We start from the raw sequence: 13,931 nt of genomic DNA, 5'->3' as shown, positions 1-13,931 counted from the left end.
GAGCGTGAACGTCTGTTCAGTCCTGCGGCAACTTTGTGTTTCTACACAGTGTTGGAAGCTAAGGGTTCAGTGATTTCCAAGCCCCAGCAAGACCTGGTCCAGCCACTCTGGAAGAGTGTCCATTCCCTGCAGGTGAGTAGATGGCCTCTGTGTGCCTGTCCCGATCTACGCCCTGCAGTCTCCACCCTACCCTGCCCTGCCCAGGAGGCTGGTGTACAGGCTGTCACAGCGGACTCCCTTGCCCCCTAGCTTCCAGTGGGTTCATCAATGAGGAGCTCCAACAGGAGCCCAACAGGAACCCAACAGGAGACTGAAGGAAGGGAAGAGAATAAGGCTGGGCCGTTAGTGTCCTGGCTCCCTCCCTGCAAGGTCGCTCCCTTAACTGAAGGTCACAGCCCCTCTCAAAGGGGGACTCTCCTTCCGGTATCTCTCCTTCTGGCTTCCAGCAACTGGTCTCTCCCTCGCCCCTTCTGGCCTGGGCGGGGGAGTGTCACACCTCACTGTCACTAGCCCTTGTAAATAACTGCTTTATTAAATGTTCCTCCAATTACCCAGTATGACTATATCACATCTTTTCTGCCAGAACCTTGACAGATGTATCAGTACTTTCCCGAGTCTCTCACAGAATCTCCGCTTCACTGTTCTCAGTGACTCCCACCACCTCCTCACTTACTCATCCATTCACTCAGCACATACTTGTTGCAAGCCTCCTACATGCCAGGCACTGTTCTAGGAAATGGGTCTGTAACAATGAGCAAAACAGGGGGAAAGAATCCCTGCCTTTACGTACTGGACATGCAGGTGAGCCCCCCCTATTCCCGTAACCTTGATCAAGAGACTCTTTTTTTTTGGTGGGGGGACGTGCCTCCTTATGACCTGTTTATTTCAAGTAATTGACCCAACCTGTACCAAATGGATTCATTTCCTCTCTCTCTCCTCTATCTATACATATAGATACACACACAAACACACACACACACATCATATACATGGGTCTACAGGTGAATACTTGCAGATAGACATGTTGACATGTAACTTTACTATTTCATGGATATATGTGTACTAATATATTTTATACACTATATAATATATAATGTAATATATGTAATACATTATATTTAAAATGTATATAATTATTTTTGTAAATAAGTTCATTTGTATCTTTTTTCTTAGATTCTGCATATAAGCAATATCATACGATATTTCTCTTTGTCTCACTTACTTCACTCAGTATGACAATCTCTAGGTGCATCCATGTTGCTGCAAATGGCATTATTTCATTCTTTTTTATGGCTGAGTAATATTCCATTGTATATATGTACCACATCTTCTTTATCCATTCACCTGTCAATGGACATTTAGGTTGCTTCCATGTCACAGCTATTGTAAACAATGCTGCAATGAACATTGAGGTGCATGCATCCTTTTGGACCATGTTTTTCTCCAGATATATGCCCAGGAGTGGGTTTGTTGGGTCATATGGTAGCTCTATTTTTGGTTTTTTAAGGAACCTCCATACTGTTCTCCACAGTGGCTCTACCAATTTACATTCCCACTAACAGTATAGGAGGGCTCCCTTCTCTCCACACCCTCTCCAGCATTTATTGTTTGTGAATTTTTTGATGATAGCATCTTTTGTGTCATCCTGTGTTCTGTCTCCCTGCTTTTCACACCTCTTTGTGGTCTCAGCTAATGTGTCTGTCTCCCCCTCCAGACTCTGAGCCTTGAAGGACCAGCAGTGTCATTCATGTCTGCACTCCTGGTGCCTGGCACAGGTTCCTGGGACAAAGCAGGACTTGGTAAATACCAGTGATTTGGATGTAACATCACCACTGCATAATATTTCATGAAATTAATTCATGTTTCCCTCTATTTTCCCCTCTCTCTTTCTCCCCATTAGGTGGTGGTCAGCTGATTCTGAGTTCACTCCCTCATGGGAGGTAGCTGTCTGGTCAGGACACAGAAACATGACAAAAGCCCTGTACTCTTGAGAGAACTTGGCAAGTATGGGAAGAGGAGGAAATTGGGAGAGGGAGCTGCAGGAAGAAGCTGACTGGCCTGGAAGAAGAGGGAGGAAGAGGAATCCTCTAGGCCAGAAGAAAGTCCCCCTTGGGGTCTGCAGGGGCAGCAAGGTCTGTGGCCCTTGACCTTCAGGTTTGGCACCTGCAGGCAGAGCCCAGGAGAGCATAAGTCCTTAGAGAGGAATGGGATGCTCTGGGGGCGGGAGGCTCAAGAGGTGGGCAGCCGAGGACAGGGACACTTCCCTGTGTGGACACGCGAGCAGCAAACAGAGGGCCCCCCGCGATGTCCTGGCTCCTCGGTCCCCTGGTATCACAGCACAACCTGGTGGGGGGGGGGAGGAGGCCCCCGGATCTCGTGCACAGAGACTCCTTCAGCCAATCCAGAGGGACACTTGGGGGCAAGAATTAGGGAATTCAGTTTGGAGAGAGAAAAATAAAGGGATACTTGGCACGCTCTGGATTTCCGAGAATCAAAGGATAGCACATACCTGTGCAAAATTGCCCCAGAATGGGAGCCCAGTCATTTGAAGACAATGGCAGTGGCTGCCCTGGAGGAGTGATGGGTGGTGATAAGGACAGACTCCCAGAAGTCAGTGCTGATATTTGGGGAATGCCAGGACCTGGAGTGTGACTGCCTTTTTTTTTTTTTTTTTTTTTTTGGCTTTGCTGCCGGCTGCTTGTGGGATCTTAGCTCATGGACCATGGACCAGGGATGGAACTCTGGGCGGGGGGTGGGGGCCGGAAGGGGGATGGGGAAGCACAGAGCCCTAACCACTGGACCACCAGGGAATTCCCAGAACTGCCTTTGAAAGAGTTCTACAGACAGCTTTATACTCCTGGCTGGAAAAAGGCCAGTCTGGCAGCCAGAAGGAAGGGAAGAGTATGAATGCAGTCCTTTTTAAAGCATGTGCCAATGAAATTAGATTCTCTGATTCTCAGAAGAGCAGTTAGAAAGAGTGGCACAGAGTGGGATTTTTAAGGCCTCTCACTCAGGACCTGAGTTTTACAGAATGGAATCCCTTCCTGAAGGATGATTTTATTCATTTTTAACTCCAGCTCTGTCAGCTGGAGCATGGAGCCACATCTTGACAGCTAAACCTCTGACAGACCCCAGGCAGGTTTTAGAGAAGGAGGCGGTGGGGGAACCTACCCTGCCATGGGCTCCTGAGAGACAACCACCTGCACGAGAGGCTCCCAGTCACCTGCCAAACCAGCCACCACTCAACCAGGTGAGGACAGAGTCCAGGTCCAGGCAAAGACAGGGTAAGCATGCCTGCGAGGCAGCCAGCTCTGTCAGCTCAGAGTTCAACAGTGTCATCAAGGATCTGATAAAGCGCTGGGGCCCACCTGTTCCTCGGCCTGTGGGGAAGATGAGCATTTCATGGAGATGGCGGCCACAGAGAGAACCCACAGCTCATGACACGAACCTAAGTCAGGCTGGGGGCATGAAACCTACCGTGGTTTCAGATCCTGCTAGAGCAGGAAGCACCATCCATCTCCAGTACCTGTCGCCAGCCGTCAGGTGCCAGGTAGAATGAATGTGCCTGTCACCAATTATTTCCTCTCTACCCAGAAACAGAGTTTGAAAATATAAACACCATTATGGAAAAAAAAAAAAATCAGCCATACAATATCATCACCCCAAATCACTTTTTCAGTGATTTTCAGTTGAAGCAATTAAGGGAAGGTTCTGGTTTATTTATAAAATTCTAAACTTCTCCCTGCCCTGTAAGTGATCTCAAAATACTAAGACGGATGGTATTATACTGACTTTTTTTTTTTTTTTTTTGGCTGCACCCCGCAGCTTGCAGGATCCTAGTTCCCTGACCTGGGATCGAACCCATGCCCCCTGCAGTGGAAGTGCGGAGCCTCCTTAACCACTGGACCGCCAGGGAATTCCCTATACTGACTTTTAAGTAAGTGATTGTTACAAGACCTACAAAGAGTTTTGAGAGAAGCTATGAACTTGCTAACCTTTGAGGATGCCAGGATGGAGGAAACCCCTGCCTTCTGGTCACATTGTAGCACTGCAGTCCCCTCCTCCCTACAGCACTTGTTTCAAAGTCATCTGTATATTAAAGAAATCAGAGCTTCCACTATTCTCCAGGTTTAAAAATAAAACGTTTTCCCCTTGATTATGTGACTCAAATTTGGCTCAGACTGTATTTGTATTTTGTAGAGCTGTAAAGCTCTACAAAAAAGAGAGGATTAAACGAGTCCTTTTTAGCGTAAAAAATACCGCTTGTATGAGTCAGCCATCACTTCTGCATTTCATACATTCTGGAAATGTATTAATCTTATCCCCGTTCTATTTAAAATTGTTTTTTATTGCCAGGACAAACATTCACAAATCTGATACTTATATAAAACTGTAACCAGGCATAGAAATAACCCAGCTTTTCTCCTATTTAGGGTTTCTGCTATTTTATGGCTCATATGAATGCAACAGACTCGCAGCTCCGTTTCAGGGAAATATGAAAAACAGATCTTGCAGCCCAAAGACTGAAAGCAAAGTTTAAAAAATCGTTTTCGGTTAGAGAAAGTAGAAACTGGACTTTGAGAGGTCTCTATTGGCAAAACCCGGTGAAGACCCACCAAGCTAAAACCTGTTTATCCAGTAACAGGGAATTCAGCCCCTCTTAAAACTTGTGGGTCCCCAGAGCAAGGACTTAAAGGATAGAGACTGCAATTTGTGGCTATTTTTAGCCAGCAATCACAGGCAGAATGTAAGCAGCCACAAAAAGAAGGAAGACAACTGTGTTACATTCTAGATGAAGGACAGCCAGCCCAGAGCGCCAGCCCTGATGAATCACAGCGCTCAGCTTCTTCTCCTCCAGGCAGGGAAGTGTCCTTCCAAGGAGCCCTGCCCTTTCCTGGCCTTAATTTCCTCTTTAAAAGGGACTGGCCGGCTCCTCAGGTCCTCTTCAGCCCTATTACTGAAAGGCACCACTCACTTGAGAAATGGGATTTTAATGGTATATACTAAAGAAAGAGTCCGTCTTCAAATAACACTGTGCTAGGCGTTCTATGTACGTTCTCCGCCTCAGAACAACACTTCAAGAAAAGTATTTTCATCTCTACTGAAGACGAAGAATAGGGAGAACAGGATTTGAAGGCGTCCTTTGGCAGCGCGGGGTGGGAAAGAACTAAGTCAAGAAAGAGCGGTGGGACGCGGCCCAGGACCGATGGACACAGCCTGGGCCTAGGGGCGGGGCCTAGGCTTGGGGGCGGGGCGGGGCGAGGCGGACTTGCCTTGAAGTAGGCGAACTGCAGGAACTTGTAGGGCTCTCGGCGCTGGAAGTCGGCCAGCACTTCGCGGCTGGGCTGCGACTGGCGGAAGGCCGGTAGGCCCTGCTTGCAGCGTTTGAGGCAGTGCGCGCGGCGCAGCAGGCCCCCGAAGAGGCGCAGCTCCGGGTAGCGCGCGAGGCCGGCGGCGGGCTCGGGCTGCGGCGCCGCGCTGCAGTTGCGGTGGCAGAAGGCCTCGCTGTCGCGTAGCAGGCGGTGCAGCCGCAGGCTGATCTCCAGATAGCCCACGCTCTCCGCCCAGTGCTCGCCGCTGTATTGGTCCAGCGCGTGCCGGTAGGCCGACTCGAGCGGCATCAGCTCGTCCCGAGGGAAGCTGCGGAAGCTGTAGCGCTCGTACTGGGCGCGCCCTGAGCGCAGCGCGCAGCCAGCGCACAGCAGCGCCAGCAGCGCCGCGGCCGCTCGGCGCCCCGGCTCCATCGCTCCCGGCGGAAGGAAGGAAGGAAGGAGGGGTGCGAGAAGGAAAGGAAGCGGGAGGACTGAGCGACGCGGCGAGCCGAATGCTGGGGAGGCGGGGACGCCAGCCTCCGGCCCGCCCCGTCCGGCTGCCCCTCCCCACCCAATCCGGGGGTCCGGGCGAAGCTGCCCGCGCGGAGCGGGTGTCCTGGGGAGAGGCGCTGCCCTTTAGTTCCTGCACCATCTAACCCGTCATCCCGGGCTCCACTGTTCGCTCCTTTATAGAGGGCGGTCTGCAAGCCAGACGCGGCCCTAATGGATCACAGATCAGCGCTGCTTACACTTCAGAATCTCTTAGAGGACTTGTGAAAACGCAGATTCCTGGACCGTGACCCCAGAGTTTCTCATTCAGCAAGTCTGGTTGGGATGGGGGTCTGAGGATCTGTGATTCTAACCAGCACCCTGATGAGACTGATCCTGCGGGTCCACGGCCTACACTTTGATGGCACTGCGACGACCTTACATTTCAATGAGAAAGACAATGCATTAATAAAATTAACAAGGATGTCAGTGGCGCTTTGTAAACTATTAAGCTAATCAAGTTGGAGATGCACACACCTTATGACTGCCATTCCACTCCTCAGAATACGCTGGAGAGGGAATTCCCTGGCGGTCCAGTGGTTAGCACTTGGCGCTTTCACTACTGAGGGCGCGGGTTCAATCCCTGGTGGGGGAACTAAGATCCCAGGAGCGGTGCGGCCAAAATTTTTTTAAAATTAAAAAAAAAACCAATAAATAAAAGAATACGCTCGAGAAACTTGTATGTGTGCATCAAAAGATGCGGATAGAGGGGCTTCCCTGTGGTCCAGTGGCTAAGACTCCGCACGCCCAATGCAGGGAGCCTGGGTTCCATCCCTGGTCAGGGAACTAGATCCCATATGCCGCGACTGAGAGTTCACATGCTGCAACTTAAGATCCTGCACGCTGCAACGAAGATCCTGTGGGCCGCAACTAAGAGCCGGTGCAGCCAAATAAATTAATATTTTTTAAAATAAATAAATAATTTACAGAAAAATTAAAAGGATAGTGGAAACAATTCCTGTATAGCCCTCATCCACATTCACAAATTGCTAAGTTATGCCACATTTCCTTTCTCTATATTTATCTCTGTTTTTTTCTGAATCATTTGAGAGTACATTGCATACATGAGGTCACTTACCCCTTAATCTTTTAGCATTGATATGTATGTCCTAAGAACTAAACTACAGACAATGATCAAATTCAGGAAACTTAGCATTGATGGAAGACTAATCTATATTCCCTATTCCTGTTTTGTCAACTGTCCTAATAATGTCTTTTACAGCACTTTATCCCCCTGGTCAGGATGCGGTCCAATATCCGGTGTTGAATCTAGCTCTCTCTTTTACCTAGTGTTCTGGAATCTGAACCTTCAGCTTTTCTTGTCATACCATTGACACTGTATAAGAATACAGGCCGAAACAACAATGAGATCCACTACACACCTATTAGAATGGCCAAAATTCAAAATACTGACAACGCCAAATGCTGACAAGGATGTAGAACAACAGGAACTCTTCATTCATTGCTAGTGGGAATACAAAATGATACAGCCACTTTGGAAGACAGTTAGGCAGTTTCTTACCAAACTAAACATACTCTGCCATACCACCCAGCAATTACATTCATTGGTATTTACTGAAATAAATTGAAAACTTATGTCCACACAGAAACCTGCACACAAATATTTATAGCAGCTTTTTACATAATTGCCAAAACTTGGAAGGAAACAAGATGTCCTTCAATAGACGAATGAATAAATAAACTGTGGTACATCCAGACAATGGAATATTACTCAGCACTAAAAATAAATGAGCTATCAAGCCGCAAAAAAGACATAGAGGAAACAAATACATTTTACTAACTAAAAGAAGCCAATATAAAAAGGCTATATACTGTATGATTCCAACTATATGGCATTCTGGAAAAGGCAAAATTTTGAAGACAGTAAAAGGATCAGTGGCTGCCAGGTGTTGGGGGGAGAGAGGGATAAACAGGCACAGCACAGAGGATTTTTAGGGCAGTGAGACTATTCTGTGTGATACTATAATGGTGGATAAATGTCATTATACATTTGTCAAAACCCACAGACTGTGAAATACCAAGAGTGAACTCTAATGTAAGCCATGGATTTTGGGTGATTATGATGTGTCAAAGTAGCCTCATTGGTTGTACTCAATATACCACTCTGGTATGGGATTCTGATAGCGGGGGAGGCTGTGTGTATGTAGTGGTGGAAGGTATGTGGAAAATCTCTGTACCTTTCACTCAGTCTTGCTGCAAACCTAAAACTGCTTTAAAAATTAAGTCTATTTTAAAAAAGAACACAGTCCAGTTATTTTATAAAAAGCCCTTCACTGGGGTTTCTCTGATGTTTCCTCATGATTAGATTCAGATTAAGCTCTTTGGACTAGAATACCATCCTTCTCGGCTGTCACAGGAGGAACACACTGTCTTACCTTATCACCTTATCGGTGACATTAATTTTGATTACCTTGTTAAGGTCGTATCCATTTTCTCCACTTCATTTTTTTTCTTTTGTAATTAATAAGTCTTTTGGGTATGATACAGCAGCACAGTTCCTAATAGCAGAAAGCAGAAATAACCTGTCTAAAAACAGAAGAGTGGATTTTATTTTTTTTTAGAGAGAGAGGATGTGGGCAGAGGAGAATATCTTACAGCAGAGGATAATAAAAGAATTACAGGTACACATAACAACACAGTTCAACCTTAAAAAGAAAAGAAGAATGATTCCACTTGTCTAAAAGTTTAAAAATATGCTAAAGTACACAAAATATTATTTAGGAATGCAAGTAATACAGTCTTATTTCATACAAACACGCAGGGTAAAACTGTAATGAAAAAGGAGCCATAAACAAAAACTTTGGAGAGTGGTTTCCTGCAAGGTGGAAGGAAGGACATGGAATTGGCAGAGGGTCACAGGAGGGAGAGGGGATGCGAGTGAGTATGGGAACATTCACTGCATCATTTTTTCATGCCATACATATATTTTAAAGATATTATTTTACAGTTCTTCGTTATTTTAAAAACAATTTTTAGGGGAAAAAATTGCAATGGTGATGTAAAGAGAATGAAACAAGTGGATGGGATGGGGGAGGGTGGGAGATTGCATGAGGAGGTGATGTCTGAGCAGAGACCTGAATGGGGTCATGGAGGTGGTGGGGGGAGGTGGGAGTGGGGGGAAGCCTGTGGAGAGAGCTGAGCTGGGACGAGAGTTTACCTGGTCCCCTGGAAACTCCTGCCCAATCTGTGACCATCTTGCTTGGGGCTTGATATCCTTAATGTACGGAGAACATGAAAAAGTCAATACCCCAATTCCAAAACAGACACACAAAGGGGCCAATAAACAGAAAAGAGTTCAGTCCCACTAACAAGAAGTGTACCCTCTTTTTTTCTTCTCATCTGGCTTCCTCTCTTGTCCTTGACGTCAGTTTAAGTCAACCTGGTGTGGTTAATGGAGAGAAACTGTCATACGTGCACTGTGTCCTCTGCTGAAATATCATCTGGTGTTGGTCACCACTAAGGAGTCAACCTCATTATCTTGGCCCAGCCCCTCCAAGTCCATCAGCTCTATGCCACTTCCAGGGCATTCTGCTTTGAGAGTGGGGTTTGGGAAATCTCTGGGAGCTCCCTGAAGCCCAGGCTACCTCCACATATCACAAGCCGGTGGCCCACAGAAGATGGCTCTGGAGGAGGAGACAAGAAGGGTACAAGAGACGGAGAGAAGGCTACTGTGGCCAGAGTATAAAGAGTGGGGGAGGGACTTCCCTGGCGGTCCAGTGGTTAGGACTCTGTGCTTCCACTTCAGGGGGCCCAGGTTCCATCCCTGGCCTGGGAACTAAGACCCCACAAGCCACACGGCACAGCTCCCCGCCACTAAAAAAAAAGAGTTGGGGAGAGACTGTGGGGCAGCAAAGGTTAACTGGAATTGCCTTTGAGGAGACGGTCGTGGGTGAGCAGGTGGAGGTGGAGGGAACAGTTGCTTCCCATGATAATTCAACACAATTTATAAATGGAAGTGAAACCAGACAATGTCTACAGTGGCTGACCCCTGCTTCCGGGGTCTGTTCAGCTTCACTAGAGCTGTGTCCAAGAGTGTCTCCTCCCTAAAGGAGCCAGCGTCCCCCAGGTGACTTTAATGACAAATTCTCTTTCACATTATGAATTTATTCATTCTTTCAATACACTGTTCAGCATCTACCTTATACCAGGTCCTGCCCTTGGCACTGGAATGCAAACATGAATCAGACATATATCCTCGACTGAAAGGAACTTCCAGTCGAGTAGAGATAAGACATCTATATTTTTTTCATTTGTTCCATTAACCTATAGTGAACTGTTCCATTAACCTATAGTGAACCTATAGGCACTGTATTAAATAAATATCACCTCTTTCCTAAGGGAACTCAAAGTCTGGAGAAGACATAAGTAAACCTTCAATTACCCACCACCAGAGCTGGAAAGAGTGCTGTGTGGGCCCCAAACAGAGCTGGGTAACTGTCTTAGTGGGTTCAGGCTGCTATAACAAAATTACCATAGACTGGATAACTTATAAACAGAAATTTATTTCTCACAGTTCTGGAGGCTGAGAAGCCCAAGATCAAGGTGTTGGCAGATTTGTGTCTGGTGAGAACCTGCTCTCTGGTTCATGGATGGCCGTCTTCCCACTGGGTCCTGACCGGATAGAAGGGGCAAGGGAGTTTTCTGGAGTCTCTCTCTTTTTTCTTTGGCTGGGCAGCTTGCGAGATCTTAGTTTCCTGACCAGGGATTGAACCCAGGCCACGGCAGTGAAAACACCAAGTCCTAACCACTGGACCACCAGGGAATTCCCTGGAGTCTTTTTTTGGCCACGCAGCATGCGGGATCTTAGTTCCCCAACCAGGAATTGTACCTGGGCACCTGCAGTGGTAGAGCAGAGTCCTAACCACTGGACTGCCAGGGAAGTCCCAGGGGTCTCTTTTTTAAGGACATTAATCCCATTCATGAAGGCCCCGTCCTCATGAACTAATCACCCCAAAGACCTCAAAGACCTCACCTCCAAACACCATCACTTTGGTGATTAGGTTTCAACATATGAATTCCGTGGGGGCTGGGGGTGGGACATAAATATTCAGTCTATAGCACTAATCTAGTCTGAGTCTGGGAAAGTTTCTTGCAAGAGGCCATTCTTTTTTTCTTTTTTTAAAATTTGTTTATTTATTTTTGCTGTGTTGGGTCTTCACTGCTGCGCACAGGCTTTCTCTAGTTGAGGCGAGCAGGGGCTACTCTTCCTTGCGGTGGCTTCTCTTGCTGCGGAGCAGGGGCTGTAGGCACGTGGGCTTCAGTAGTTGCAGTACACAGGCTCAATAGTTGTGGCTCGCAGGCTCTACAGCACAGGCTCAGTAGTTGTAGTGCACAGGCTTATTTGCTCCACGGCATGTGGGATCTTCCCGGACCAGGGCTCGAACCCGTGTCCCCTGCATTGGAGGGTGGATTCTCAACCATTGAGCCACCAGGGAAGCCCGGGGCCATTGTTGAACTCCTTTAAAGGGCCTGAAAAAATGGAATAGAAGTTTGCTGGAGGCAAAAATGAACAAAGGAAGAAGATTCGGGGCGAAGAAAACAACACTACAAAGGAGAAGACAAGTGATGGGACTGGAGGCCAAATAACACCATAGGAGACCCCTCAGTGTGATCTCCATGAGAAAAATGAGGGCCTGGGAATTCCCTGGCGGTCCAGTGGTTATGACTCCATGCTTCCACTGCTGGGGGCCTGGGTTCAATCCCTGGTCAGGGAACTAAGATCCCACAATCTGTATGGCGTGCCCCCCACAAAAAAATTAAATAAATAAAATAAATTAATTAATTAAATAAAATAAAGAAAGATGAGGGCCTGAGTTAAGGCACAGACTATAAAGGGCCATAACACAGAGAAAGATAAATGTCATAAGTTAGATGTAGGTAGAGTGGTGTGGAAATTGTTAGAAGGAAAGAACTCCTTCAGCTAGTGCAAGCACTGATTACTTCATTACAAAAGAGGTATTAAATCTGGGACTTGAATTGGGAATGAGTTGTGACCTATGGTCCTAAAAGCAAAATCTAAGAGGACGTCCCCAAAACCCACGGTTAGAGAAAGTTCAAGAAATACATACAGGCAACGGTAGGCTGCAGAGCAATTTCTTCATGTTCAACAAATAATTATCTTATCCTGGGCTAGAAAACGGAGGCTGAGTCAAGAATTAAGTGCTCATTCTTTATTTGGGAGGTAAACCCATGACAGTGGAAGAGAGAGGAGAGGCAAAGAGGGAAAGGAAGGATGAGACGCAACACAAAGTAATGTGTTACCACACTGGCTACGGCTTCAGAACAGCCTTGGCATGTGGACCCACTAGACTACTGGAATGTCTCTGAACAGGCTATACAGAGAAACCACTCCTTGAAATAGTTGATCCGAGGGAAGAAGGGAGAGGTCATTTATTTACTGGCTCTTTTCCTCCTCTGATCTCTGTTGCACTATGGTTCTCTACGGGGGAGTGAACTTGCCTGCCCCTCTGGGTTGCACCACCCAGCCTCTGGCAGCCACGTAGGAAGCATGGTGCTTTGTTCCAGTGAGTGCAGAGGTGTGTAGAGGAGCCAGAAACTCCAGACGGTTGGTTTGGGGCAGAAGATGTGCTGCCAGGGCAGCTGGGGGGAACAGGAAGCCTAGAGCTCTGGAGACAAGTGACTAGGGAATCTGAGGCATCACACAGATCATGTTTGATATAGCAGTTAGAGAGGTTGTGATCAAATTACCATGGAAACTCTCTGACCCAGAAGTTGCAAACTTAAATCTCTCATGGGGCCTGCAGGCCATGTCAAAAGAACAGTGGACCAGATGGAGATCGTTGCCAACTGGAAGAACCTACCTGCCTAAAGAATGTCCCAATGCATATCTCTGATCTACTGTTACCCTGGTATGGCCAGACCTTCTGATCTTTGAAGAGAAACTGGAAATCCAGATTATGTAAATTCCCCTGATTAAATATTGACAATTCCATTGATTATATAAAATTTAAGACACCGATGGGCCAACATGGTGACTGTCAAAACAAATAGCCCTTTGGCCATATCTAGTTGTAACCTTCGACTGAGCTAGAAAACTACTGTGATCATTCAGAGACATGAACCATGGCTGCAGATGTGGATATAAAGACAGAGGGGGCTAAATCCGGGGGCCCACACGAAGAAGAAACAACAGGCCTAGATCAGACACGAAGGGGAAAAAACAACACTGCAAAGAAGCAGCTGGGAGACCCTAGGGAAGCAGATGCTTTTGCCAGATAGTGAAGGCGAAAGAAGATAGGAGAGAGAGTGTTTAAAACAAAGTCATTTTTCCCCCCCACTAAGGCCGGCCTCACTTGGGGCATTTGTTTTTAGATCTCAGACTCCTGAAAGGGAGTTCGAGGACATGGTGACAAGGGCATCCTAATGCTCATGACTGTCAAGAGGGATGGGCCAGGGCTTCCCTGGTGGCGCAGTGGTTGAGAATCTGCCTGCCAATGCAGGGCACACGGGTTCGAGTCCTGGTCTGGGTTCGAGCCGTGGTCTGGGAAGATCCCACATGCCGCAGAGCGGCTGGGCCCGTGAGCCACAATTGCCGAGCTTGCGCGTCTGGAGCCTGTGCTCTGCAGCAAGAGAGGCCCGCGCACCGCAATGAAGAGTGGCCCCCGCTTGCCACAACTAGAGAAAGCCCTCGCACAGAAACGAAGACCCAAGACAGCCATAAATAAATAAATAAATAAATAACGTTAGCTGTTAAAAAAAAAAAAAAAAAAAAAAAAAAAAAAAAAGATTTCTCTCTTTAAAGAGGGATGGGCCAGTCCTGGGACACAGCTGTTAACTTTTATTGGGATTGTGGGGAAACTGTTGTCCAATGATTTCACAATTTTATCTTTTTATTGTTTCATAACCATACCCATCAGTTGGTTGCACAATTTAACCCCAGGATACAGGTCTTGGGACTTACTGTATCAGAAAACTCAAAGACTCGTGAGAAGCATGAGGAATTGCTGCACATCAGAATTGTCCGCATCTGTTGGCAGGAGGCTTTATTATTTATTTTTTAAATAACTTTTTATTTTCATATAAGAATTG

General features: G+C 46.9%; 1 protein-coding gene across 1 annotated transcript in view; it reads right to left on the bottom strand.

Moving 5' to 3' along the window:
- LOC118903899 (cartilage associated protein) overlaps window positions 1-5,982 on the bottom strand; it is a 35,975-nt gene extending 29,993 nt beyond the window's left edge. Inside the window, exon 1 of the mRNA XM_036869421.1 lies at window positions 5,274-5,982. Within this exon, the coding sequence (XP_036725316.1) occupies window positions 5,274-5,744 (471 nt within the window). The 5' untranslated portion in view covers window positions 5,745-5,982. The remainder of the gene's footprint in view (window positions 1-5,273) is intronic.
- Window positions 5,983-13,931: the final 7,949 nt, after the last annotated feature.

Source organism: Balaenoptera musculus, chromosome 11 (assembly GCF_009873245.2).
Source record: "Balaenoptera musculus isolate JJ_BM4_2016_0621 chromosome 11, mBalMus1.pri.v3, whole genome shotgun sequence".
Classification (NCBI taxonomy): Eukaryota; Metazoa; Chordata; class Mammalia; order Artiodactyla; family Balaenopteridae; genus Balaenoptera; species Balaenoptera musculus.
This window is presented reverse-complemented; position numbering and strand designations above follow the sequence as displayed.